Raw genomic sequence first — 25,345 nt, forward strand, 5'->3', positions numbered from 1 at the left:
AGAAGAGCTCGAGAAGATGTGGAGGGTGAAGGTTGCAGTGGTCCCAGCAGAGTACTAGTTATAGTGACAGGGGGCGATAGTGACAGGGAACAACATTGAAAATCTCTGTCCAGAAGAGCAAGAGCGCAGTCGTAGAAACAGCAAAGATGCTGTACAAGGCGTGCAAGCTCCCAGACCCCTCGCAGAGGACCTGTAGGGATCCTGTATGGATCAATGTAGGTTTTGCATATTCAGGCATGTATCTTAAACTATCCCAGAAGCTTCTATGTCCATTACTTTAATAAGTGAAGCCTTTTGGAATGAGATGATTCTGTTTGATGTACTCAGTATATTGCATCAGTTAGATCTATGTGAAATATGATGAATAAAGCCCTGATGAGCTGAGCTTGAGTGTGATCTGTTTTCCAAGGTTGTGTATTCACGTCTCCCTCCGTCTGTCCGACTCTCTCTGGTTCTCAGGTTTCTACCCAAAGACTCACTGGCACCGGTTGCAGGTTTTCTGGCCCCTGTCTCTCACACTTGGATGAAGTTTGGTCCGGTTATGATGCCTCCGCCACTTTTTGTAATTTCAGATGGAACAATATATCTTTATAGTTTGTGCAGCAACGTGCAACAAGCTAGCTCTGTGTCAGCTATCCATGGTCATTTGGATTTGGCAATAGCTGTGCGCATTAGCACAAAGGCATGAGGCACCAGCTGGGGCAGACTTGAGCTTCCCTATTCTCTTTGACCATTAATTAACACTTCACTCTGCTCTAAATTTGCTCCTTCCGTACCCCTCTAACCGAACCCCACATGGCTTCCTCTCACCCCCCTCCTCAGCCTCAGATTCCCCCCTAACCCCGTCCCACACCCCAACCTCTTCAACACACACACGAGCCCCTGCTTGTGCGTAAATGTGTGTGTCAGCTCACCCAAAGCAGGAGCGTCCAGTGACCAAGCCATGACTGGCAGCCACACAGTCATATAGCAGTTTTGGTTTTAGCATTTGGATTTTCTGCTTGTTGGATCAATATATTTGTTGTTATTCTTGGTTTTGTGGCCTGCTGGGGATAAAGCAGACAGGTAAGGATGGGGATATTTTTGCGGAAGTTCACTTCAGATGGGTTAAAGATTGTGGTGAGGATGCAGAGCTGCCTGTTGCTTGTCTAAATTAAGCTAGAAGCATATGACACACAATTACAGCATGGAGGAACTTGTGCAACCCAGCTTGCATTTCAGATCATTAGCTTTTCAGTAGAGACATCGCAAAAGTGTAAGTCCAGCATGTGTGGCATGCTTCAAGCCCTGCTCCTTGTCAGGATTCAAAGAAAAGAGAAAGCAAAAGTCAAGTTAATCAGATAATCAAATGGTGTATATCATTTGGTCCATGGCCAATGAGATCCTGATACTGCAGGCAGTACTGGAGTGACTGAGTTTGCAGCCAGAAGGAAGAGGACAGCTGGAATGATCTGTCTAAAGTTATTTATAATTTATATGCTGCGTCATGTGCTATCTAGCTATATTTCATTGACAATAGTTACCTCGATACGCTATTATTCTAACTACCAACCTTTGTAGCTACGTAGCTTCCTACCTACCTGCTTATCGAATAACCTACCTTTCTACTCTCCTATCCATCTGTTGATCTACCTACTTACTTTCCCCTGGCTGCCTTCAGCTTCTAGTGACACCACTAAAGATTCTTTGTAGTTACTGTTACAAAACGGCATCTATCAAAAGAGAACATCCCAATGCACATCTTTAAATTAGCACAATGATAGTCTTTGAAAAATATATAGGCACACTCAAAGACATTGGAGCAAACTATCCACATAGGATATCCAGTGCAGCAAATGAAGAGGGGAATTTAAAGGGTATAAATAAAAAAAGGAACTGTGTCAGTTACATGTCCTGCAGTGTGAGGCAACATAAGACATACCAGCCAAATTTGAGCTGTGTGTGTGTGTACAAGCCTGGCATGCCTGTGTGACACTGTGTTCAGCTACTGGGTTCTGGTTGGCCAAAAGAGAGATCAGGTGACCCAGTCTGCGCTAAATTGGTCCTGTGCACAGCCAAGCTGAGGAGGTAGGAGAATTGGAGAGTCATAGGTTGAGGACTAGGACGGTTTCTGGAGTGATGCAACTGAGAAAATTCAAAATGTAATTTCTCTTTGTTATCAGTAGTACCTTTACAAAGAGTTGGCCTTGGAAATCACCTCTTTATTAAATAATTAAGTCATTTATTGATAAATGGCTGAATAAGAAAGAAGAGCATGTGCAAAAAGGGTGTAGCTATTGCAGTATACAGTGTGTTAAGTAGATGAGTTGTACAGGGAGCCACAGGCAGGAAGGATTTCCTGTGTCGTTCAGTGGGGCTTTTTGGTAATTATTTGGTATTATCCAACATTGTCTTTTATCTTGGACAACATCCACCTCTCTGACACCACCTTAAGGGAGTCCAGCTCCATCCCCACAACATTACAGACCAACATACCCAACAACTATGTTGGATATGTTGGTCTGCTCTGACTTTCCGAAGGGGAAATCTGAATTCCACAAAAAACTTCCAACTGGGAATTTCAATTTTCCTTATTTACTTATTTTGGAACGCACCAAAACAACCATTGTTACCAATATTAGCATTTAGCTTAAATTACTGCTGTATCTGAACAGTCTCAGAGAAACGCTGGAGTGAACCAAGATTCATGCTGTTAGAGAAGATACAATTTAATTCCTTATCATATCCTGCTGCTATCACAAAAGATCATACCATATACAGTATAAACTGACACTAATGCTACATTCACTTACTTAAGAGTCTTCTATCTATTAATTACAAAGATATTTCCTGGAAAGACCCATGTATTAAATATATTTCTTAATGTACAACAATGAATAGTACTAGATTTATAATTTCAGTTTTTCATAAATAACTAATAATAGCTGTGTGCAGTATGCATCATGTAATGCTACTTTTATCATTACAGCTGAGTAAAGCAACAGTGTGTGCCTTTTTTTTATCTTTTCTCTTTGCTGGTGTGCTCTTGGTCTGGTCACAAAGATGTATGGAAAAAGTTTAACATGATGTTTGTGTTTGTGCATTTTGCTTAGCCTGTTATAAACCTCCTACATTCAGTGGTTAATACATTACTCTATATTACTCTATTATTTTTGGAGGGTACCTTTCAAAGCCCACAGGTTTATATAAAGGTTGCTTTGTTAGCTAATTTTAACACGGTCCACTTCATTCTGGATTTCTGCTCTAATGTGCCACTCCTGTCCACAGCTGAGAGCTGCTAGTGGCTGAAAGCTTCATGGTGTTGTGTACAGCAATGAAGGATCTGTTTAAATGAGCAAGGCTGACTGTTTCTTCCTGGTTGTCAGAATCTCCTCGTCGACTGCAGGACAGCTCAGTTTTCTTTGATAACTGTAAATGACACATCTATACATGCTGTTAGTGTATAAAATAGATCATTTATGCTAATAACACAGGTTGGAGGATACATTTGTGGCACCTGTTAACTATCACCACTCACCGTTTTTAATAGCAAACCAAATGACAAACAGTCATCACCATGACTCATCTCCAAAGGCTGGCTTTCTCCTGTCAGGTGAGAACAGGTGCACTGGAAATGCACTTACTGGAATATTGGACTCAGTGCAGCCATCTTCCTCTTTCCCCGTGTTACAGAATCAGTGGGCTCAACATGCTGTTAAAAATACCAGCCATGATTCTTCATTGACACATCAGTGAGCAACACAGAGTTGTGTGCCATACGCATTAGCAAGCCATATTGACAAATTACATGCAAATGTTTAGAGTAGCAGTCTGCAGTAATAGGGACCTACGAAGATCTCTAAAGATGGTCTAAAGATATGTGATTTTATATATGCATTATACTGTATTAATGCTTCTCACCACACAGACAAATATTGCCCTGCAGGCAGGTGTGTGTGGAGATATTTGTGGTAGGACAACATGTTTCTTAGACCATCCAAAAACAGGTTGAAGCTAGAGGCAGAACAGTCACTATACTCTCACTTATGACAGGAGCAGAGCAGGCTCGAACGTAAACTCAGGTATAAATGTGTGAGTGGAACAGCAGAAAAAGAAGAATCAATTTGGAAGTTATGGTTTTGTGGTTCTTTGTAGCAGTTTGGTCTGCTTTTGTGTTTTTTGTGTTCTTTTAGATTTGGTGTGTCTTTGTTTGTTCTTCAGATCCTTTGTGTAGAGTACAACAATTACTTCAAATGACTTTGAAACAAAAAATATTCCAGTCACTGTATTCAGAGCTCTGGTGCAGGAGCCCACCGAACTCCTGGCCATGTTTTACTGGGTATGGCTTCAGGGAAACAGGAGGTCTGAGATGGGTAGCATCTTTCCTCTTTGAGGGCTGCTAAAGGCCAACTGGCAATAAGCTTCTGGACGATCTAGTGATGATGTTTGCTCTCCTTTGGATTCATGTTTTAACATCTTCTGTCAGTCTGGACGTCCTTTCGTCTCACTTTAAACTTTAGGCACTTAGAAAAACTTAATAATCTGAAGGCATGCCAGTCGATATCGGACCCCCGGGGAGGGAGGTTATACTGAGAAGCCTCCAGCAAGTTGCATTATGGGAAATGTAGGGTCTAATACTGCTCAGTCTTCACCTACACTAAAGCAAAAAGGATGCCACTGTCACCTGTGTCTTTGATTTGCCTGTCGTCGGATAATATCAATGTTACATCCTTGTTTGGGACGTCACTGAACTTGGCTGCCACTGCTTGTGTGCCTCTGTCCATCTGTTGCTTGCCAGGTAGTGGATTTGTTGCACTGCATGAATGTGTCCTGCCATAAATTCTGCAGTTATATAAGAGAGACAATTGATACAAAGGGTTTAGCAACAGCTGCTGTTGTATCAGCAGTGGGCTTTAGTACGCGCACACACAGCTGTTTGGAGTGATTATGTGAGGGGAAAACTGGATGTACACACGGATGTCATACATGCCTTAGTTGTTTCTTCTTTCTTAAGCTGTGATCCTCTCATTTAGACAATGTTTAGGCTGTGTTTATTTGACTGCTGTGACCCCATGTAGCACAACTAGTACAAATAGTAACCCAGCTAAGATGTACTGTTGTAGATTAAATGTATATGACACATAATTCTAGAGTAAAGACTTTTCTTTACCTCTGCGACTTCGACATGGAGACACTTTGATTTATCACAGCTCAGACAGTCTGTGCAGTGCTTAGGAGGTGACAAAGTTTAATTTAGCCCAGAAACCTGAACCTCAGGCAGCTCCTTCTCTGAAACCAAGACAGACCTCCCAAGGCCGGAAGGCTGAGATCTGAGGGAGTCTTTTGGGTGTATGAGTCTCCTTATGCCTTCAGTTAGCTCAGATATGGCCATGCTGTTGCCAAACAAAGTCATGGAGAAACAGTGACCTGTTACCAGAGTGATTTGGTGCCCTGTTTGAGGAATCCAGTGTGTGAGCTCAAGCGTTTAACCTTATTTGTTTCCACGTCTAACTTTGAGTCTGCGTAAGCGTGCGTGACCATTCATTTGTTTGGGGATGATAAATAGTAATACAAAACATTACTGTGTTTGTATATCACCACCTGAAAGAAACAACAGATCAATAGAAATGCATGTAATCAAGCTTGAATTTAGCTGTATTAAATATAACTGCTGGAGGTTTCTTCCTGTTAAAAGGGAGTTTTTCCTTCCCACTGTTGTCAAGGTCTTCCTCAGAGGGGATTGTCTGATTGTTGGGTTTTCTCTCTAAAGTCTTTACCGTACAATATAATTTGCGTTGAGGCAAATGTGGCTGTAAAATTTAATTCAAGGCAAACAAAGTGTTGTGTGTTAATTAGTTGTGAAATCCTGTTTTGAAGCTTTGTGTTCAGTATTATAAATGAGGGGTGGAAGTGACTGTGAAACGAACAGCTCGTCAGTTACAAAGTAGCTCCGTCCTGCCTTATTATCTGTTTTACTATCATTTGGACAAAACTTCTTCTTGTTGCAGTAAGATAGTTCTCTCCATTCTGGCCATTTGGAAGAATTCAGATTTAAGGCACATCTTTTTTATACAGTCTGTAAATTAAACCTGTCTAAAGATTCACTAGACGTGAAATCTCATAATTACATAGGCTTTGTGCACGTTCATTGATCCAAACGTGACGTACAGTCCTGCCAAGATGTTGTTTTAATCAACACCTGACTCTGTGTCTTTTTTAAACAGGGTCTCATCCAGCTTTAATCTCAAGCATTTGTCTGAGGCGTTTTCTGGCCAGGGATGCTCTCAGAACTTTTAAGATTTTACTGATACCAGTGCCGACATCATCGTTTTGTTTATAGGCCTACACATGTTCAGCATTAATCCAAAAATGTGTTACTTATTTGATGGTTTACACAAAACACAAAGACAGCAGAAAGGAGGCTTACAATCCAGGAAATAATTATTTGATCTCTGGCTGAATTTTTAAGTCTGCTCACGTACAAAGAGAGACAGGAGAGAAAGAGACAGGTTATCGACCAAAGACAGAAAGAAGTATTTCATCCCCTAAAATAGAGTCAGAACAAGCTCCCACAGATTGGCTCAATCAACCTACCAGTCGATCATTTACAGATTCGCTTGATCTCAACTTGTATGTATAAAGCACACCCGTCCACATAATCACTTTCTTCCATTCCAACCTCTCCATCACCACGGGCAACACCAGAGAGCTGCCAAAGGACGTCAGGGACAAGGCTGTAGACCTGCACAAGGCTGGACTGGACTAAAAGACCATCGGTGTGCTATAATGGATTGAAATCTTGCGATGCAAAGTCACCCTGCTCAAGAAGGCACATATACAGGTCTGTTTTAAGTTTGCCAGCGAACATATAAATGATTCAGTGAAGGGTTGGCAGAAATCAAAAGTGTGAGAATGTGTGTGACCCAAAGAACACCATCCCAACACTCCAGCACACCTGTTTGAACCTGTTTTTCTGCTAAGGGTACAGGACAGCTTGAATACACTAACCCTAAGCCCCATTAAGAGGCCAATGGATGGAGCAATGAACCATAAAACCCACAGCCAGAACATTGAAGATGGGTCATGGATGGGTCTTCCAGCCTGATACTGACCCAAAGCATACCGCCATGTCATGGAGTGGCTGAGCCCGTCTCCAGAGCTCAGTCTGACAGAAAATCTATGGAGGAACCTGAAGCTTTGAGTTGCTGAGCAGCAGCCAAGAAATCTAAAGGATTTAGAGAGTTTCTGTAAAGAGGAGTGGACCAAAATCCGTCCTGAGACGTGTGCAAACCTGCTGAACAACTACATGAAACGCCTCAGCACTGTGCTCGCCAACAAGGGTTTCTAAGCCAAGTATTAAGTCATGTTTATTAAATGAAATGAAACTACCTTCAAATTAGAGACTGTTCACATCTTTGTGAGTAAACTCACAAATTCAGCAGGAGATCACATAATTACTTCCCCACTGCACATGTGACTCGTGTGCAGAAGCAAACAACAACTGAACCGTGTTTCAAACTGTTGGAAAAAACATTGAATTAATATGATTTAATGGGTTGGAATCTAATTCTTGATTAACATCTTATTAGTGGCTAAAAGTCTGTGCTGGTGCTTTGTAAAATGAAATGTATGTGTTCAGTCATACCTGAAGACACTCATTTCTACAACACTGTAGCACAGCATGTTTGAGAGTGTCCTTTTGTCTTTGCAGGACCTCTGTCACTGCATCCTGGAACATGGAACAGTAAGTTAGACCTGCACACAAACACACACGTTTCCTTTTCATGAACCATAAGTAATACTTGACTCAATTTAACCTAATTTTATCCTAAATCTTTACTTTACATTTCTAATGATTGTAAGATGGAGACTTACTTTTTGTCCTTAACAATAAGGAAAGAATCCTCACAGTGTGACTCTGTATACAGACTTATGTTCTCACAACCCGAGGAAGCATCCAAACACAGATTTATTCATTTCATTATTGGTGATTAGAGTCCAGAAGGTGCAGAAGAAGACGAGCACCATGTCTCTGACCATCTCCTCCTCCTCTGCTGCTGCATCCTCCACTCGTAAGCTCTCCTCCTGCTCCTCCACCATCTCCTCCTCCACTCTCCTCAGTCAGAGACACTCCAGTCTGGTGCAGCCGCTGTGTGTCAGCCCTCAGAGGGTAATTACAGCCAATTAAAATGAGTCATTTCACCTCATTTGATAAAACACACGAGTATGTTTCATTATGGGGATAAACTGGTTAAATAGCTAAATGTCATTTTAATGTCCTGTAATGTTGAAAGCAACCTTTATGTAAATAAAGAAATAGATATGGCAAATGATTTTCAAACAAATTAGGTGATTTATATTATTCCATTTCCCCAGACTCAGAGTCCCATCTACAACCAGCAGCATTCAAGCAGCGCAGTGGCTCCCACATTTGTTAAGGTGAAATAAATGTGCAATCTTGTATTTGTTCATGAAAGTGTACAAAGAAAACCAGAAACCATACTCATATGAACCTGTTGTCATACCTTCTCTTGATCATGGTCATCATTGCTCCCTCTGCCAGTGTCTCCACGACGTGTCTACGGTGAAGGGTCAGCTGGTGGTCCTGGAGTGCAGACTGAGGGGGACTCCGCCCCTGCAGGTTATGTGGTACAGAGAGGATGAGCAAATACTGGACTCCGATGATTTTAGGATACTCCGCAAGAGTGAGTGTTTTCATACTTGCTCTGATTTTCCTAAATCTTGGTTCTAACATGTGCCCTCCATACCATTATAAGAGACAGTAATTAAAACTAGACAGCGGAAATTTCTTCAGAAATTTTGAGTCTGCCCATGCTACTGCCAGGTCAGTTGACAGAAAACATCAGGATCTACATGACTGGAGCAATGAACTGTGAGTTTTAAACAGGCTCATCAGTCATCTGCAGTCATCAGTGCACAGCTGTTAGGACCAGTTACTATAGTAACTCCTGTGAGTGGCAGGAGGAGGAGGAGGGTGGGGTGATGGAGCACACACTCTTCTGCACCTTAGGGTCAGACACACAGGGCAAACAGGATTTAAGCTCTGAAACAAATGTTTCCTAGAGAAAACTATAAGTTGTATCGCAAAATTTTTTTCACCGTTTGTTTATTATATTGAGTTTATTATATTGATGTGGTGACAGTGTAAAAAATGCCCTCCCAATTTTAAATTTGAGCTGAAATTTGGGAGCCGATTTAAATGGACCTCTATGGGGAACAGACAGGGAGGAGGCTGCACTTTGATGGCATTTGCGAGAAAACCGTTACTCCTATCTCATTAAGGATGACACTGAATGAAAGAGGGCATATATATATATATATATATATATATATATATATATATATATATATATATATATATATTAGACATGTAGGGCAAAAGGTTTGAGTAGCAAAGATAATTTTTTTATTATTATTCTCTACACTCTGCTTTTAGAGCAGGTCACATAACATTTCTCCCACTGAAAACGTTACGTCCAGATGAACAGATTCAACCTTTTGGAATATAGAATGCAAATGATGGTTGATAAATAGCTGGGTATGGAATATGATCACTGGCTAATTAAGGCCAATTCATAGCCAGTCGCCTCAAGTAACTTTATATTGCATGGTAAAGATCCTACACTATAAAAGAAAACCCCAACAATCTAACGATCCCCTGTGAGCAAGCACTTGGCGACAGTGGGAAGGAAAAACTCCCTTTTAACAGGAAGAAACCTTCAGAAGAACCAGGCTCAGAAAGGGGCAGTCATCTTTTCAATTCAATTCAATTCAATTTTATTTATATAGCGCCAAATCACAACAAAAGTCGCCTCAAGGCGCTTAATAGATACAGAGAAAAACCCAACAATCATATGACCCCCTATGAGCAAGCACTTTGGCAACAGTGGGAAGGAAAAACTCCCTTTTAACAGGAAGAAACCTCCGGCAGAACCAGGCTCAGGGAGGGGCGGCCATCTGCTGCGACCGGTTGGGGCGAGAGAAGAAAGACAGGACAAAGACATGCTGTGGAATCTTCCGCGACCGGTTGAAGCATAGACAGTATAAAACATGGACATCGCTTGTTTGTTGGAAACATGAAGCCAATACAGAAGGACCCTAAATGTACATTCGGTCTGAAGTCTACCAGATGGCAACAGCTAGCCTGATGGAAACCTACAGAAATCTATAGGAAAACAGCTTTCTTTCTTGACCCACCCCACCGTAGCACAGCTGGTTTTTGCAATCAAGATGGCAACGGTGATAATGCTCATTTTGATGCTACAAAATAGGACTTCAGAGACCAATGGATGATGTTACTGTAGCTATATCAATATTTTATACAGTCTATATTCTGTACTGTCTATGGGGGTTGAAGGGACAGAGTTGTAGTGGTGTATACAAATGGGAAGTCGAAAGATGTGAGTGGAGAAGAAATGCTCAGTTCCCAAGCAGCCTGAGCCTTACTGTGAACTGCCTTTCAGTAATAGACATAGTTGTAGTGAGAAAGAGCAAAATGCAAGGCAGCACCTCGGAGCCATGTTATCAGTCGCCCCTGATCCTCTTCCTCCACGGCCCTGTCTGTCTGTGAGATGAACTTTTGTGGGGATGTCCATGACTGTTCATGAAATGCTGGGCTTATCCATCTTCTGGGGCGGGCCTACGGAGGAGCTCTGAAAATGAGGGAGATGCTGCTGAAGATCATGAGTCCTCCTTGATCCTTGTAATGAATTTCAGTCCAAAGTCTTGTGACTTGTATAAAGTTTAAATGAAGTCTGGCCGAGCGATAGGGTCCCACAGTGACCTGGGTTGGTGCCTTTTTTTCGGGTGCTTTTTTTGGGAATTTCGCAGAAAACGTGTGACAAATCGGTACCCAAAGTCATAGCTCACCATTCCCAATCGAGCCGCACAAAATGATATAACATGTGGGGGTTGTCTCAAAGCTGCAGGGTGAGTTTCGCAGCAAGATTTCACATGATCAGATCTTTCACAGCAGAAGAAATTTCAGACTGGGGCTGGGAAGAATAAATCCGACGAATAATAAGAAGTGTACTACTGCATAGGCGACCTTAATAATCATTAAAAAAAAGACTGAAACTAGTAGAAACTAAATTAAACATTTTCAAACAATAAAAACTAAACTGACGTTGGAAAAGCTACTCTGGAAACTAACTGCAACCAAACTGGATACAAAAAAATCAAAATCAAAGCTAATTAGAAAATACTAAACTATATATTTGGATGAAGGATTAAGCAGAAATACACTCCTCGATCTCGCCTCTGAAGAGTGTGTAAAGATCCACACCCTGCACTCAAACATCTTTTTATCCCACGGTTAAGAGCTCACATGGGTCAGATTAGAGGCGCTTAGATGTTTTCTATCCAGAAACAGAATTATATATATACAACTCTGAAAATATTATTACCGTGTAAATTCTCCAGAAATGATCTCATCTCTTTGCTTATTCTTCCAGAGGCCAGTTCTGCATCAGTGCCGGGTGAGTACCTGATGTTAATTACATTCAAACTCAAAGAGAAGCTGTTTCCCCAAAGTGTCAAACCTACTTGACATTGTAAGATACAAAAAACAAAAAAACAAAGTCTCTGAAATTACTAAAAGTGATGTTTCTGTGTTGTTATTTTAATTTTCTTTGTTTTGTTTTGTTTTTTATTCGTGACTGGGAAATGTGGATGAGTAGAAGTTGTTGGCTTGAGTAAGAGTGAGAACACTCAGCACTTCAGCACACTGGTAGCTCCAAGTGGATAAAAGATGTAAATGCTGGAGAAATGTTCATTTTCACAATCAGCACTCATTACCCAGCTGTGTAGTTACTTATGTGTCGAGAGAATCCATGTTCCCCTCTGCAGGTGAATAACTTTCCAAAGCCTGTAAGATCAGAGAAGAAACATGTGCCCTGGATGGTTTATGGTATCGAGCTTATAGAGGGATAAAACTGCAAAGAAGAAGGCAAATTGTATTAAGCCTGGTTCTTCCTGGTGCTTGTGTTACAAGTTGCTAAGCATGGATCACATGACCAGAGTCACTGAACTATTAATTTGAGCCTCATGTCTGAATCATCAGTTTTGAAGTCTTCTTAACGGTAAAGTCATTACCCAGGGCTTCCTGTACTGATCGAAGTGAGGTAGTTAAACCAAAGAGGCGTCTTACGATCGCAGTAGCTCTCTGTGATGAGAGGGGAAAGTTCTTTCCACTAAAAGAAAGTGAAACACTGACAATTTTACATGTTGTTATACAACAGTGCTACTGGTCTAAGACCATAAAAGGCCTCCATCTTTAATTGATATTTATTTATTTTGATTTGATAATAGGGGTGTGTTTCTATAACAACCAGGAGCAGTGCGTCTTTGATCATGTGTGAAACTGCAGCCCTGGCGTCTTGATTACCGATGCTGTGTTAACCCCTGCAGAGGAGCTGTGTACACTGGTGATCACTGAGGCCTTTCCCGAAGACTCTGGCCTGTTTAAGTGTGTGGTCCACAACGCTTTCGGCACTGTCTCCTGCTCAGCCATGCTGGAAGTTTATGACGGTGGGAAGTCCAGTTTTACATACCACAATGTTTTCCAGTTAAAAGTTCACATGGTGACTCTGATACTTTACACCCCACACGCAGACCTGGACGAGCAGTTGGAGGCCGAGGCCATTCATCAGGAAGCTGTTTCTATCAGGCAAGATAAAGAGGCCATGTCCCAACAAGAGACTTTGTCCTGCAGAGCAAGCAGCGGAGACTTTCCTCCAGGGCTGTCAGACAGTATCAACCTCCCTCCTCCTGAGTGGCCTGACAGCGCTGTAGAAGATGACATCTCTGTTGCAGAGTGAGTGCATGATGGTCTCATGAACATCCAACAGTATCTACAGTGCAGTGCAGTGCTTTTGCATGTTTATCACACTTACATGTTCAGATCATCAAAGAATTTTAAATATTAGGCAAGGATAACCTGAGTAAATACAAAATGCACTTACTTTTTCTGTGTGAACAAATAATTGCCTCCTGAAGGTAATAACAGCTTGTGCCACCACTGACAGTAAAAACTGCAATCAAGCTTTTGTGATAACTCACAATGAGTCTCACTGAGGATACATTTTGGCCCACTCTTCTATGCAGAGTTGTTTTAATTTGGCTTCATGGGAGGGTGTTTGATGATGAATGGACTATTTAAGCTCATCTTGAAGTTCAAGGTACAAACAGACATCCGGACGTTCTCCTTCAGGATTTTCTGGTAGAGAGCAGAACTCATGGTTAGATCAATTACAGCAAGTCTCAAAAGCAGCAGAGCAGCCCCAGACCATCTCAACATGTTTGACTGTTGGATCATCATTTTATGAAATGCTGTGTTAGATTTATTCCAGATGTAACAGAACTCACACTGTTGCAAAATGTCATTCTACTGCTGCAGTCCCAAAATCTTAGAAATGGCCTTTTAACCATTTCCAGGCAAATATTCAAAAACCTAAGAAATCAGGAAGTGGGCAAACACTTTTCGCAGCACAGTAAAAATATTACACAACTCTGATGTCGCTGTTTATGCACACTGATATGTATTTGTGTTTTTATGGCACTATTCAATGTGTATGACTCTACATCCCTGTTTTGTATAAAAAAAAAATACCCTTTTTTTATTTACGAACTTTAGTTTGTTTTATACTGTATGGTATTGGATATTTCCTTTACGCATTTGTAGTTCTACTTTTATCCAGATGAGGTCGCTGTTGTATTATTGCATTATCTCTCTCACCTGACACCGTACGGTCGATACTCCATACTTCTAAGAACAAGCCAGAAGTATGTTTGATAATTGATCAGAAAACAATTTCTACTTTCGGGGAAAACATATTTAAATTTACGCAGTAAATAGAAATAACATGTGTGTACTACGTGTAACGATGCTGAGCTTTTTGAAAAACTAAACCAATCTGCCAGACGTGCGCGGTCACGTCACTCCGCGTGCTGCTCGTGAGCGCGCGGTGTCACCTGTTGCAGTCTTGCCTCGCGCTTCTTCTCCTCAGTGGAGTTTTGGGGGTCGCGCTCTTCCCGCTTAAGTGAGTCCTCTCTCAGGTTTAAGGACAGTGGTGTGGAAACGTTTAACGAGGTAAGAATGCCCCCGCATGTGTCTGCACCGGTAGCGGCAATACGCATGTTTTTACTACCTGCTGTTAACTTTGGCTGTTTGGACTCCAGCTCGTTTAACTCCGTACTATCGCCGCTTTTTAATCTTCCAACATGATAATTTTCCTTCCTTGTTTATATCGTGGATACCTGATATGCTATGTCCTCCTTAAAAGGCCAAACTATGTTTAGAGCGCTTGGAAAGTGAACTTTGGTCTATTTAGGGGGTCGGTGTCATTTGGTTGGTGCCGTTTGACCCAGGCTGTGGGGTAGACGTCATAACTGAAATTAAGCCAATTAAGACATTTACGACGCCGTCAGGTGCGAAACGGTCATTCGTCGCTTTTCTAGAGCTCCTTTCTGTGTATACCATTAATATCTGGCTTTATTTTGCTGATAGCTGTGTTTGGTGAGCACAGTCCCCGCTCGGGCCAAGTGGTACCTCAGAATGGGCTATGAGCTCATCAGTACAGTGGCAACTCTGCCCTTCAAGCCACCGGCGGTCAAACAAAATGCTCCATTTTCCAATGACTTCTCCAGCTGCTGATCATCTGATTTTGCACTACACCGATATTTGTGGGCATGTATATTTTTTGGTGTGTGTGTGTGTGTGTGTGTGTGTGTGTGTGTGTGTAAATTCCATCCAAAAGAAGACTTCTCCATTCTGATGTGTTACTATGATGGGTTTAAGCAGAACCACAATGGATCATGAACCACAAATAAATTCTCAGTAAAATAAATATAATATATAAGTTTAGTTATAGGCTGCAGATAAAAATAACATCACTTCACTAATGCTGTTCAGTAAGTTGTTTTTTAGTGTGTTGCTTTGATTGTCCTCATTCTTCGGTTCACATTCAGCTAGAGCGAGTGTTTGACGTTGTGAAGTATGTTTGGCTGTCCAGCCTATATGAGCGTTCAGAGCTATGATCTCATCTGTAATGTGAAGAGCAGACATGGCGTTGGTGTCCTTCAGAACCCCCCCTCTCCCCGGTCTTCCTCTGTGTTACACACAACAACAGTTGTTCAGAAACTGTTGGCAGCAGTCTGGCAATTAAGGTCAAGTTGAGGTTCTTTGGCCGCCATCAAGTTTATCTGATTATCGATTAAATTATTTGATCAGGAAGAGGAAATTATCTGAGGCTGGCAAGGCATCTGTTGGTTTTTCCTACAGTAAAAATAACAGCCCAGATAAATGATGGTGCAGTGTGCTTATTATGGCCGGTGTTCTGAGAAACCATCCAACTCTGACAAAACGTCCTACCCGAATTATAATTTGACGGTGACTTGCGACTAACCCTAAACATAACCTTAAGAAGTATTCTGGATGGTTGAGAGAAAAAGAAGTTAATTCGGCGTTGGTGTCTGCGCAGAAACATTGGGTAGGATTTTTTTTTTTTTTTTTTTTTTTTTTTTTTTTTAGGTAGGATTAATTCCGAGAACACCTGTTAAAGAGCACTTTAAAATCTGAAAATGAATGGGTTTGTTTTCTTTGAGACACTTTGTGTGACCCAGCTGGCACATATAGGAGTGACTTTGTTTTCCATTTTCTTCCTTTTTTCTTTTATTAAGTACCCACAACCACTCACCCCCACCCCAGGTTCCATGGCTGTTACCAAGATATAAAGGGAAATGATAGAATCAAAGAATAGATTCATATTATATCGTTACTGTGTTGCAGTCAGTGATGTTCCATGCAAGTCTTTTTGTGTGCGTGTGTGTGCGCGTTAAATGGGTTGGGTCACCAGTAAAGTGTCTGCACCTGCCAGCCGATGTCCGAATACCAAGATTAATATAGCTTTGCCCACTTAATCACACAAACACACACTTTCACAGGATTAGATCACAGACACACACGGGCACATATATCATGTATTCAGACAGTAGCATTTAAAACACACACAAAAAAAATCCCACGCATGGATCAACACATTGAATGCACTGTCATTAATTAACTGAGCCTCTGGCAGGTTAATATCCACTTACACAAAGCAGGAACGTTTAACCAGTAGGCCTGAGCAGGGTCTGTTTTTTCAGGCCTTCCTCATATTTCACCAGGCTTGTAGGTATATGACACTATTCGTGTGGATATGAGGAATTAACCAATCAGATCTGAGAAAAATTAATCAGAATCAGCTGATTTCTTTGTACAGTGACTTTAGGATAATTAACAAAACCATGCAATGCAGTACATGGGCGTTTGCTGAAAAGCACTGGCTTTTTAAAAAATTGTGTTGTTTTTTTTCCCAGAAAATTTCAGCTGTGTACAAAAGTCTACAGGGGGACAGTCAGTGCTGAAAAACACACATAATCTCTGTTAAAAGCTGCAAAGAATTCATCTTTATGCCCGAGTCATAATTTAAAGACTGGATCATGACTTTGTTCAACAGAGTTATGACTATTTCAGTTCTTCTGAGCTTGATGGAATACTCATGAATGTAGTTCACAATGTTTATTATGAAGTTTATTATAGAAGTTGTTTGTTTTTTGCAGCAGTAAGCTACAGTGTTGCACATTTAAGGCCTGACAGCTCCTAACACTGCTTTTTTTTTTTTACATGACCGGATTTCATATGCATGTTACATGGACGATAGACACACTAAAGCTTTTACATCAGTCTATACTTAAAATTCTGTTTAACTGTATGCGTATTAAACTGAGAAAGGTTAAACAGAGCGAGGGAAACAAACCGATAAGTGTGCTGAGCAGAGATGTTGGCAAACTGGCAATTTAAAGTGTTAAAGTCTTCAGACAGAAGTGTTCAGGCAGCCAGTGTGCGCTATTTACTGATCTGCTGGTGTTTGCATTTATAACTGCCAGTAAATGGAAATGGGAGAAGCGACCTTCAACTGTGTTATGAGTTTGTTCATCAGAAGGCACTTTGTAAGAGTTGGTGATGAGACAAACAACCAGCTGATCTGAGCAGAGTAACTACACATAACAAATGTCTGATTGGTCTGTATCAGATTTTTAAATCCCCAAATATCAGTACTTGTCTTAAAAATCCTGGATCAGTCAGACTCTACTTTCAAGAAGCAGAAAGTCCACACAGATGCATCCATGTCTGTTAAAACATGCCAAATATTCCCAAACTGTAGTTAATTTGGTTCTTACTTATAGATTGAAACTCATGCTGTCAGAATTTTGAAACCCCCTCAGATAACACAGTACTGTCCAAAGCTATAAACCAACCGCTTGGGTAGAAGGAACATCACTGATCTTTAAATCCTCAATCCAATCATGCTAACCTAAAATGCAACCGTTAAATGACTGAAATGTGGGTATTCAGAGTTCTCTGCTAATATGTACACATCACAGATATAGTGCCAAAAACATTTCTCCTGCTTAGCATGTCTAGCAAAGATCATCGACACATTAAGTTTTCACCTGTAAAAAGTCCTGCTCACATATATCTAGGGGCCCATTTCTTTAAAAAAATTAATAAAATGAAAGCCATCCAGTTCTTTTTGTTTGTTTTCATCAGACTCCAAGCATTACCATTCTCCAAAGACAGTTTTATATCCTCATTACAAACTCTTTGTAATGAGGATATAAAAGGAGATATAAAATAGGCCAGAGATTACACACACCTCCACTTACAGAACACTTTACACTTGTCTTTTGTGCTTACACCACTAAGTCTAACATGCTTCAGAATCTCCCAATAAGCATCTATCAGACGGCGTTGATTCAGATCCAAGGTTTTAGACTCTGGGTCAGCTGATGCTGACTGGTCATCTTGTGCCCCCAGGAGAAGTGCAGAACAAGTGTGTGGATGCAAGGAAGTGTGTGAGAGCGCGTAAAGAGAGGGAGACTGCTATTGTCATTACTGCTCCTGCGTAGCCCAGACTTCGTGGTAGCCATGGGAACAACATTCTTTCCTAGTAGAAAAATAGAGGTCGAGCCAGGCTCGGTATTACAGGAGGAAAACCAGCGAGTGGGCTGAAATGGGAGTAGATATCTGTTACTTTCATTAAACAGCCTCACTGGTACCGTTTCAGTTATTTTGAAACATACTGTAATCTTATTTTTTTTAAACAATACAAATACACTTTTTATCATATGGATCGCACACATGAGTATTTCAGTCACTACTTCAAAGACATCCCTCCCACCTCAAATGACTGTATAGCTGTGGGAAACTTGTGTATCCCGTAAAATGTGTACAACACCAGACTCCACATTTTGGAGCCAGAAGTTGGTAAACGAAGAACGTGGACACATCGGGGGTTATTGAGAGAAAAATCCTTTAACTTTGAGGGACTTCTAGTAATATATTTTAAATCTAAAGCTAACACACTTGTCTTTATGGCAGTTTCCCTGAGCCTCAGCTGGCCAACCAGTACTCTGAAGAAATCTTTGGGCGGAGCGAGGACGAGATCGCCCTGAGCTCAGAGGGTCAGAGATCCCCAGAGGTTACTGCCCAAACTTGTACGTCTAGCCCAACCCCACCACCCTCACCACCGCCAGAAGTCAAGGAGAAAGCCCAGGTCCCCAAGCTGTTCACCCCAAGCAAGCTCAGTTTCACAGTAAGAGTATTTCTGTTGTCAAATGTAAAAAGCTCAGAATTTTTTATTTAATCATTGCACTGAGATGTTGCATGATCCAGTCTTATTCCATGGTGCAAATTTGGTTTTCCTGTTCATTCCAGTCCTCCCAGTCAGGAGGCAACAACATGAACCTGTCCGACCTGCCTACGTTCACTCCTAGCACGTTCCCTCCCAGCGCCTTCAACTATGAGCGACCGAGGCATTTTATTCAGTCTCAGCCGGCCTTCCAGGCACCCAGCTACGACAGCGTGCTGAAGGAAGCCCAGGAAAACCAAAACAACTCCCAGCAGAACCTCAACAGTGCCCAGAACAGTCCAAATGTCCTGGAGACGCAGATTCAAACTAAAGCCATGTCCACACAAAGTCAGTCATTTTCTCAGTCCGCGTCAAAGTCCTTGTCAGAGACCCAGTCACAGTTTCAGTCACTGAGCCTCAGTCAGAACCAATACCAGTCCGCCGCACCGCCACAGATCCACATCCAGGCCAACGGAACAGCCAAGAGTTCTCCGTCTTCATCCAGCCTCAGCTCCCCTGTCTCCAACCCGGCCTCCTCTGCTGTACCTGCTCTTTCCTCCGCCGGCCCTATGCTCAGTCACTCTCCCACCTCCTTCTCATCTCTCCCATCCTCATCTCTCCCCCGCACCACCATGCGCTCCACCATCACCCTCACCCCTAGCGTCCCCAGTGCTACTGGCCTTGGCAGCGCCACCTTACCTGCTAACCAGGACAGCATGTCGGCCTCTGCTGCTTACCTCTGCTCAGTGTTACCCTCCCAGTCCTCCTCCAAACTGTCTCCTAACACCAACCGTCCCCTCTCCTCCACCTCCCCCTCCCGCTCCCCGCTCGCACCCTCGAGCCCTCTCCTCCCTCAACAACCTCCACCAGTGTCTCCTTCCCTCCCACGCTCCCCTCTCTCTTCTTCCTCCTCACCCTCCTGTGTCCCACAGCAGCCTTTCACTCCCAGCACCCAGAACAGTGTACAGCCTGCTGTGGTCTCCTTACCTGCCAACTATAAGGGGACGCCAAGCACGTGAGTTGCCCGATACCTCAGTTTACAATTTGGCATGCACATTATTACAGTCGGTACAAATTCAGTTTCTGATATTTTGACATTGAAAATAAACCAAAACACAGCAAAACTCCACACAGCCTCCAAACTGATGATAAAATTTAAACATTTCTGTCAGAAAGTTTAAACAAAAACTTCATGAAGGAAGAATTTATCCCAGGCTGTACCAGTCGATCTACGTTCCTGTGGGTAGTGACCGAAAGAACGAGATCGCGCATTGAAGCTATGGGCTTCCTCTGAAGGGTGGCTGGCCTTTCCCTTAGAGATGGTGTGAGAAATTCAGCCATCCAGGAGGGGCTCAGAGTAGAGCCGCTGCCCCTGCACATCGAAAGGCGCCAGTTGAGGTGGTTCGGGTATCTGATAAGGATGCCTGCTGGGAGAGGTGTCCGACCGGGAGGAGGCCCCGGGGCAGACCCAGGACACGCTGGAGAGATAATATCTTTCAGCTGGCCTGGGAACGCCTGGCTGTTTCCCCGGACAAGCTGGAGGAGGTGGCTGGGGAGAGGGAGGTCTGGGCTTCTCTTCTTAGGCTGCTGCCCCTGCAACCCGGCCCTGGACAAGCGGAAGAAGATGGATGGATAGCTGTACCTAATAGATGGCTGCCTGAGTGTACACACTTTGAAAAACCTGACATCTGTTCAGAGTTTAGAATAACTTTTAACCAGCCATGGAGCTTTGACAGGACTCTGTACAGTCCTGTGAAATCAGTTAAAGGAGATTCTACTTATTTCTCCGTGTTTTTAAGTGTTGAACTCAAAGTAATCTTTATTTTATAATAGGCACTCAGTCCAACCATTGTCTCAAAGCTATTTAGCTCTCTTTCTCCCCGAACTATAATCCAGCTTTCCTGTTATTGGCTGCCTGTACAAATAAAAGATTTTACTAACAGGGGGCTGGAGCTGCTCACGGCCCGAGCTGTGTGCATAAGACGACCATAAGAAGAATATCCGCCCTTACGCGACGTTAAGATTCAAGAAAAAACAACCCAGCAGACTGAAGCCTAAGCTTTTAGCTTTAGTCATGTTTAGTACGAGCATCCACCAGTACTTTATTATTGTAATATTTGTTGTAATAAGTATCCATATAATCCTTTCAGTGCATACATTTTTGCTTTCTTTTATATATAAGAAAAAAGAAACGTTTAAATAAAGTAGGACACAGGAAGTAAGGAGAAGGGTTCAGTTCTCTCCCTCCTTCCTTTCTACTTCACAGCCTTCCCAAACCCATACTGAAGAAGGCTATAGCTCCTCGACCGTCCTCCGCCCGCTCCACAGATGAAGACATTCAAGGTTCCAAAGACGCTTTGATTCAGGATCTGGAGAAGAAGCTCCGCTCAAAGGAAGCCAGGAGGAGAAACAGCCAGGTGTGCCCCCCCTCCTCCACCACACACACACACACACACACACACACCCACCATGTCTGTTTGAAGAGAATGCAGTGCAGTAGTTTACCAGAAATATCAGTGACCCATGCTGTCCACACCCTCTGTGTGTTGGTTAAAAATGATGTAATCAATTAAAACTTACCAACATGAAGCTTCATTTTTACAGAAGCTGTCTTACGAGGAGCGCATGGCTCGTAGGCTGTTGGGTCCAGACAACACTACCTACATGTTTGACCAAGACAATCTTTCAGACTCACAACTCGACCAGGTACAGCTTTGACTTTCTCCGTTATTATGAAAAAATTTCCAATCTCAAGAGAGCGTTTCAGAGTGCGCTGCAGGGCTGACGTTCATGCTGGCCCTGTTCCAAAACCCATTAGCTTTCATTTAGCCGTTAAGTGAAGACCTCACATTAATACAGTCATTTGGGTTTGAATAGCAGAGCAGGGAGCCAGTTTCCCTCTCAGGGCCTCCTGATGGGCTCCCAAGCTCGAAGATGAGAAAGTGCAGCAGTATAATCAGCAGCCACAGCGAGCGGCTTCACACTGTCATTTTGACCACGTCACTGTGTGTGTGCGCGCGCACGTGGGATTGTTCTGTCAAAAAGCCTGTTGCTCACAGGGCTTTGCACCATCTAATTTCTCTCTCACACACATCATCCTCTCAAGCCATCGAGGTTGTCAGCAGCTTTTTCTAGCTTGTTTCTGGGAATGAACCTCTCAGTCGTGACAACAGCACCATTGTGTCAGCACACACACACACACACACACACACACACACAGTTGCTGTCATTCCTGTTGACCTGTATGAGCTAGTTTTCAAACCTGAAACCTACAGTGTGATTGTGTCAGTTTATCTCAGTCTTTCTGTTACAGCCAGACTCACCAGAAGGAAGACACACGGGTGGACTATGGTAAATACAACTTCTACATTTGCACAGAATGATTGACCCAGGTTTCATTTAATGTTTATCCAGCATCTGTGCACTTGTGCACTTCATCTGCAGGCTAAAAAACAAAATGGCAATTATTTATAAGTAGATTTGATATTTTTTAATCTGTCTGCTTGCTGCAGGTAGCACTGCTGGAACAGAGAAGGCTGACAGGTTGTAGTAATTTAATCTAAGATAGCAGATTGAGTACAAGGAGCTTGTTTTAAAATGATTGAACCTTTGTAAACATGCCTCTGGTGCTGGGAGCAGCTGAAAATACAGCTTTATTTAGGCTTAATCTTGTTCAACAGCAGGTTTGGTGCAAGATTTTCGCCCCCCTAGGTTTGAAGGCAATGTAGCTAATGCTTGTTATAGTTGGCAGTTATCTTTCACTTTACCTGAGCTCACTGTCTGCATTTCCACCTCTCTGCGGCTGCTGTAGGTGTGTAACATCACTGTGTCACTGTTGTTATTAACCTGCTGGAAAGAAACCCTGGTTGCCCAAGCTAAATTTGTATTACTCCTGTTTAAATCTTATAGTTTTCCACAAAGACCTGCTCCTTTAATAATATCATATGCTTGATTAGAGGTGATGCATTTAGGCTGCACAGTGAAGGATGTTGGGGCATCAAGGGTTCGGTTTAGACAGTTTAGAGTACGTCCTGACTTCCTGGCTCAAACAGTAGCTGACCATTCAACCTGTTCAGCATCCTTTTTTTTGTCTTAGTTTATTTTTTTTGAATTGGCTAAAACGGACTTTATATCTGCAGAGTCTGTGCTGCATCAAATGCAAGTGTATACCATTCTAATAGCAGATCACTGAAGCAAGAGAAAAATGAAAACAAAGTTGTGAGATTATACACTTTACCTCAATTAAAGCCTCAATTTAAAACAAAAGCCAAGCAATTAATCGTTGTGCAACCCAACCCCAGCTGCCTGCTGGTAAGGAGGCTTAAGTTCTTCATAGCATATTTGTGATGTCAGTGGACAGAAAAGGAAAAGCAGTCAGTGTTAGTGCATTTGCTTGCGTGCGTCTGTGTGTGGTCACTAGTGGCCTGTAAAGTTCAGTCATTGAAAGTGAGGTTATAAATAAGTAATGTCCTCTGCAGGGGGAGGCACCACTCGCGCACAGATGAGAGGGGTAACGAAGGATTGGCTATCCAGGAGAAATGTTACGCGCCTCGCTTCCTGCAGGTCCCCCCAGACCTCACAGTGGAGGAGGGGCGCTTCTGTAGGCTTGACTTCAAGGTGGCTCTTTTAAGACTGAATACTTCATATAAACCAGAACCCTAACAAAATTAGGTTCAATAAGCTATTTTTCACTAGTGATGAACCATGAAAAATGTGTTAATTTCAGGTGGGAGGCCTCCCAACACCCGATGTCTCCTGGTATCTGGACGGTAAAGCCATTCGTCCAGATGACTACCATAAGATGCTGGTGTGTGAGAAAGGGATGCACTCATTCATCATAGAGATTGTGACGGTGCATCATGCTGGTGTGTACGAGTGTGTGGCCAGGAACCGAGCCGGGGAGAGCAGATTTACCATGAGGCTCAATGTAATCGGTAAATATTAGCGTACTGTGCTCTTCGTCATGGCGACTGATTTAATGATACCGCCTTTCACCGTGGGAGAGGACCTAATCACATGTATCCTCATTCGTCTCTGCAGCTCAGGAAGCGCTCCGTCCTCCTACCTTTGTCCAGAAGATGGTGAACTCCAGAACTCTAGAGGGCGACACAATCAGGTTAGAGTGCAAAGTGGATGCTTCCCCTCCACCGCAGCTTTTCTGGAAGAAGGATAAAGACATGCTGCGCATTGACCCCAACAGAATGAGGTGCGTCAGCTTAAGTTCAGACTCCACTGTTCAGGTGATGATACCTGGCATCGACTCTGTGATTGTGACACTTTGGCCCGTATGTGTAACTTTGCAGTCTTTCTCACTGTTTCACTGCAGTCTGTACCAGGACGGGTCAGGCCGCCAGTGCTTGTTGATAGAGAGGGTGATGAAGTCAGATGCTGGCTGGTACACTCTGTCTGCCATCAACGAAGCTGGCATGTCCACATGCAACGCCAGGCTGGATGTAGGAAGTAAGTCTGTTCATTCTTATATGCAAATAAGCTCTGAGAGGCCGCCTCAGCTATCTGCTGCATGAGATACGACACGCTGCTCGTTACCATAGAAGCCCAGGCTGTAAAATCAAACACCAGATGGGAAACGCTGTGTGCCCGGTGTCTCCATGAATCCCGCTCTGTCTCTGGGAGCTCATCAAACAAATGGCGCGTTATGTGATCGAGCGGAAACTCGATGAACGCACGAGGCTCCGAGCTGCCGAGGAATACGGTATAATCGCTGAGCGATAACTGTGAGGCAAATACAACACGGCTATTAGGTTTCTGCTTTCTCACATAACACCATCTGCTCCGTGGAGAGGTCCTCCATACACAGCAAACATGAAAGTGAGTTTAAAGCACTTTGTCTGAACCAGAGCTCAGAAACGGGAGCTCATCAGGAGGTTTTTAGAAGTAAAGACTAGGGCGTTATTTTTGTGCCACTGTTCTGAGCGCACGTGAAAAAAACATTGTGCAAGTGTTGCATTTTGAGGAGAAATTTATTTTGAGCGAAGAAAAGCTGAATTTGAGTGAACAAAATTCATTGCTGTATTGCTGTATTTCAGTGTTTGCTATTATACACACACACACACACAACAGCAGCCCCTCTCGCTCAGTTTTTGCATTTGCGCTCGCTCGCAATGTGTTGCTCGTGCGCGCAACATTTCTGCCCGTGCGCGCTCAACTCTTTCTGTAAACCGTTATATTTGTGCCACAAAACCAGCCAATCACAGACTTGGATGCAAAAAAAATGTGATTGGCTGTTTTGGTCTCCAATCAGCTCGAAATGACGAAATGCAAAATCCCAGAATCCATTTCGTCCAAAACTCAAATGAGGCAGTGGCGGAGGAACACAGAGGGGCGGAGTTTGAAATATTACTCTTTCTGGGTCACAAAATAAACTTTTAAGATATTTTCATGCGAGAATGGTGCTGTGTAAACTTCAAATACCTGCTCGATTTATCAAGACATCACATATTTGCAAAAGTGCTCTAACGTTCTATCGGATTGTCACTATAGAGTAATGTTTTGCCCACCGAGGTGTTAAGTCGGTCATGTGACTGAATAGTGTGGATTGCGCTGGGTTAGGATGTTACTCAGTGATGACAGAGTTCAGTGTGTGAAAATGCAGTTGAAGAGCACAGCGTCTGGATTTGTCTCCTAACTCTTTCCATGTTTATTCATCTTAATTA

The 25,345-nt window shown here is 42.7% G+C and overlaps 1 protein-coding gene across 2 annotated transcripts in view; it reads left to right on the plus strand.

The window, feature by feature from the left end:
* Positions 1 to 885: 885 nt before the first annotated feature.
* Positions 886 to 25,345, plus strand: part of myot (myotilin) — a 28,259-nt gene continuing 3,799 nt past the window's right edge. Inside the window, exons 1-17 of one of the 2 annotated variants that reach the window (XM_006781881.2) lie at positions 886 to 1,065; positions 7,691 to 7,723; positions 7,975 to 8,149; positions 8,356 to 8,418; positions 8,543 to 8,684; positions 11,454 to 11,477; positions 12,409 to 12,528; positions 12,613 to 12,814; positions 18,422 to 18,635; positions 18,758 to 19,686; positions 20,938 to 21,088; positions 21,276 to 21,377; positions 21,985 to 22,022; positions 23,150 to 23,288; positions 23,398 to 23,605; positions 23,712 to 23,877; positions 23,998 to 24,131. In XM_006781881.2, coding sequence (XP_006781944.1) covers positions 7,716 to 7,723; positions 7,975 to 8,149; positions 8,356 to 8,418; positions 8,543 to 8,684; positions 11,454 to 11,477; positions 12,409 to 12,528; positions 12,613 to 12,814; positions 18,422 to 18,635; positions 18,758 to 19,686; positions 20,938 to 21,088; positions 21,276 to 21,377; positions 21,985 to 22,022; positions 23,150 to 23,288; positions 23,398 to 23,605; positions 23,712 to 23,877; positions 23,998 to 24,131 — 2,815 coding nt within the window. In that variant the 5' untranslated portion in view covers positions 886 to 1,065; positions 7,691 to 7,715. Of the gene's footprint in view, positions 1,066 to 7,690; positions 7,724 to 7,974; positions 8,150 to 8,355; positions 8,419 to 8,542; positions 8,685 to 11,453; positions 11,478 to 12,408; positions 12,815 to 18,421; positions 18,636 to 18,757; positions 19,687 to 20,937; positions 21,089 to 21,275; positions 21,378 to 21,984; positions 22,023 to 23,149; positions 23,289 to 23,397; positions 23,606 to 23,711; positions 23,878 to 23,997; positions 24,132 to 25,345 lie in introns of both variants that reach the window. The other variant, XM_087847663.1, reaches the window with a different exon arrangement.

This window comes from Neolamprologus brichardi, chromosome 2 (genome assembly GCF_056152115.1).
Source record: "Neolamprologus brichardi isolate AB-2024 chromosome 2, ASM5615211v1, whole genome shotgun sequence".
NCBI classification, from domain to species: domain Eukaryota; kingdom Metazoa; phylum Chordata; class Actinopteri; order Cichliformes; family Cichlidae; genus Neolamprologus; species Neolamprologus brichardi.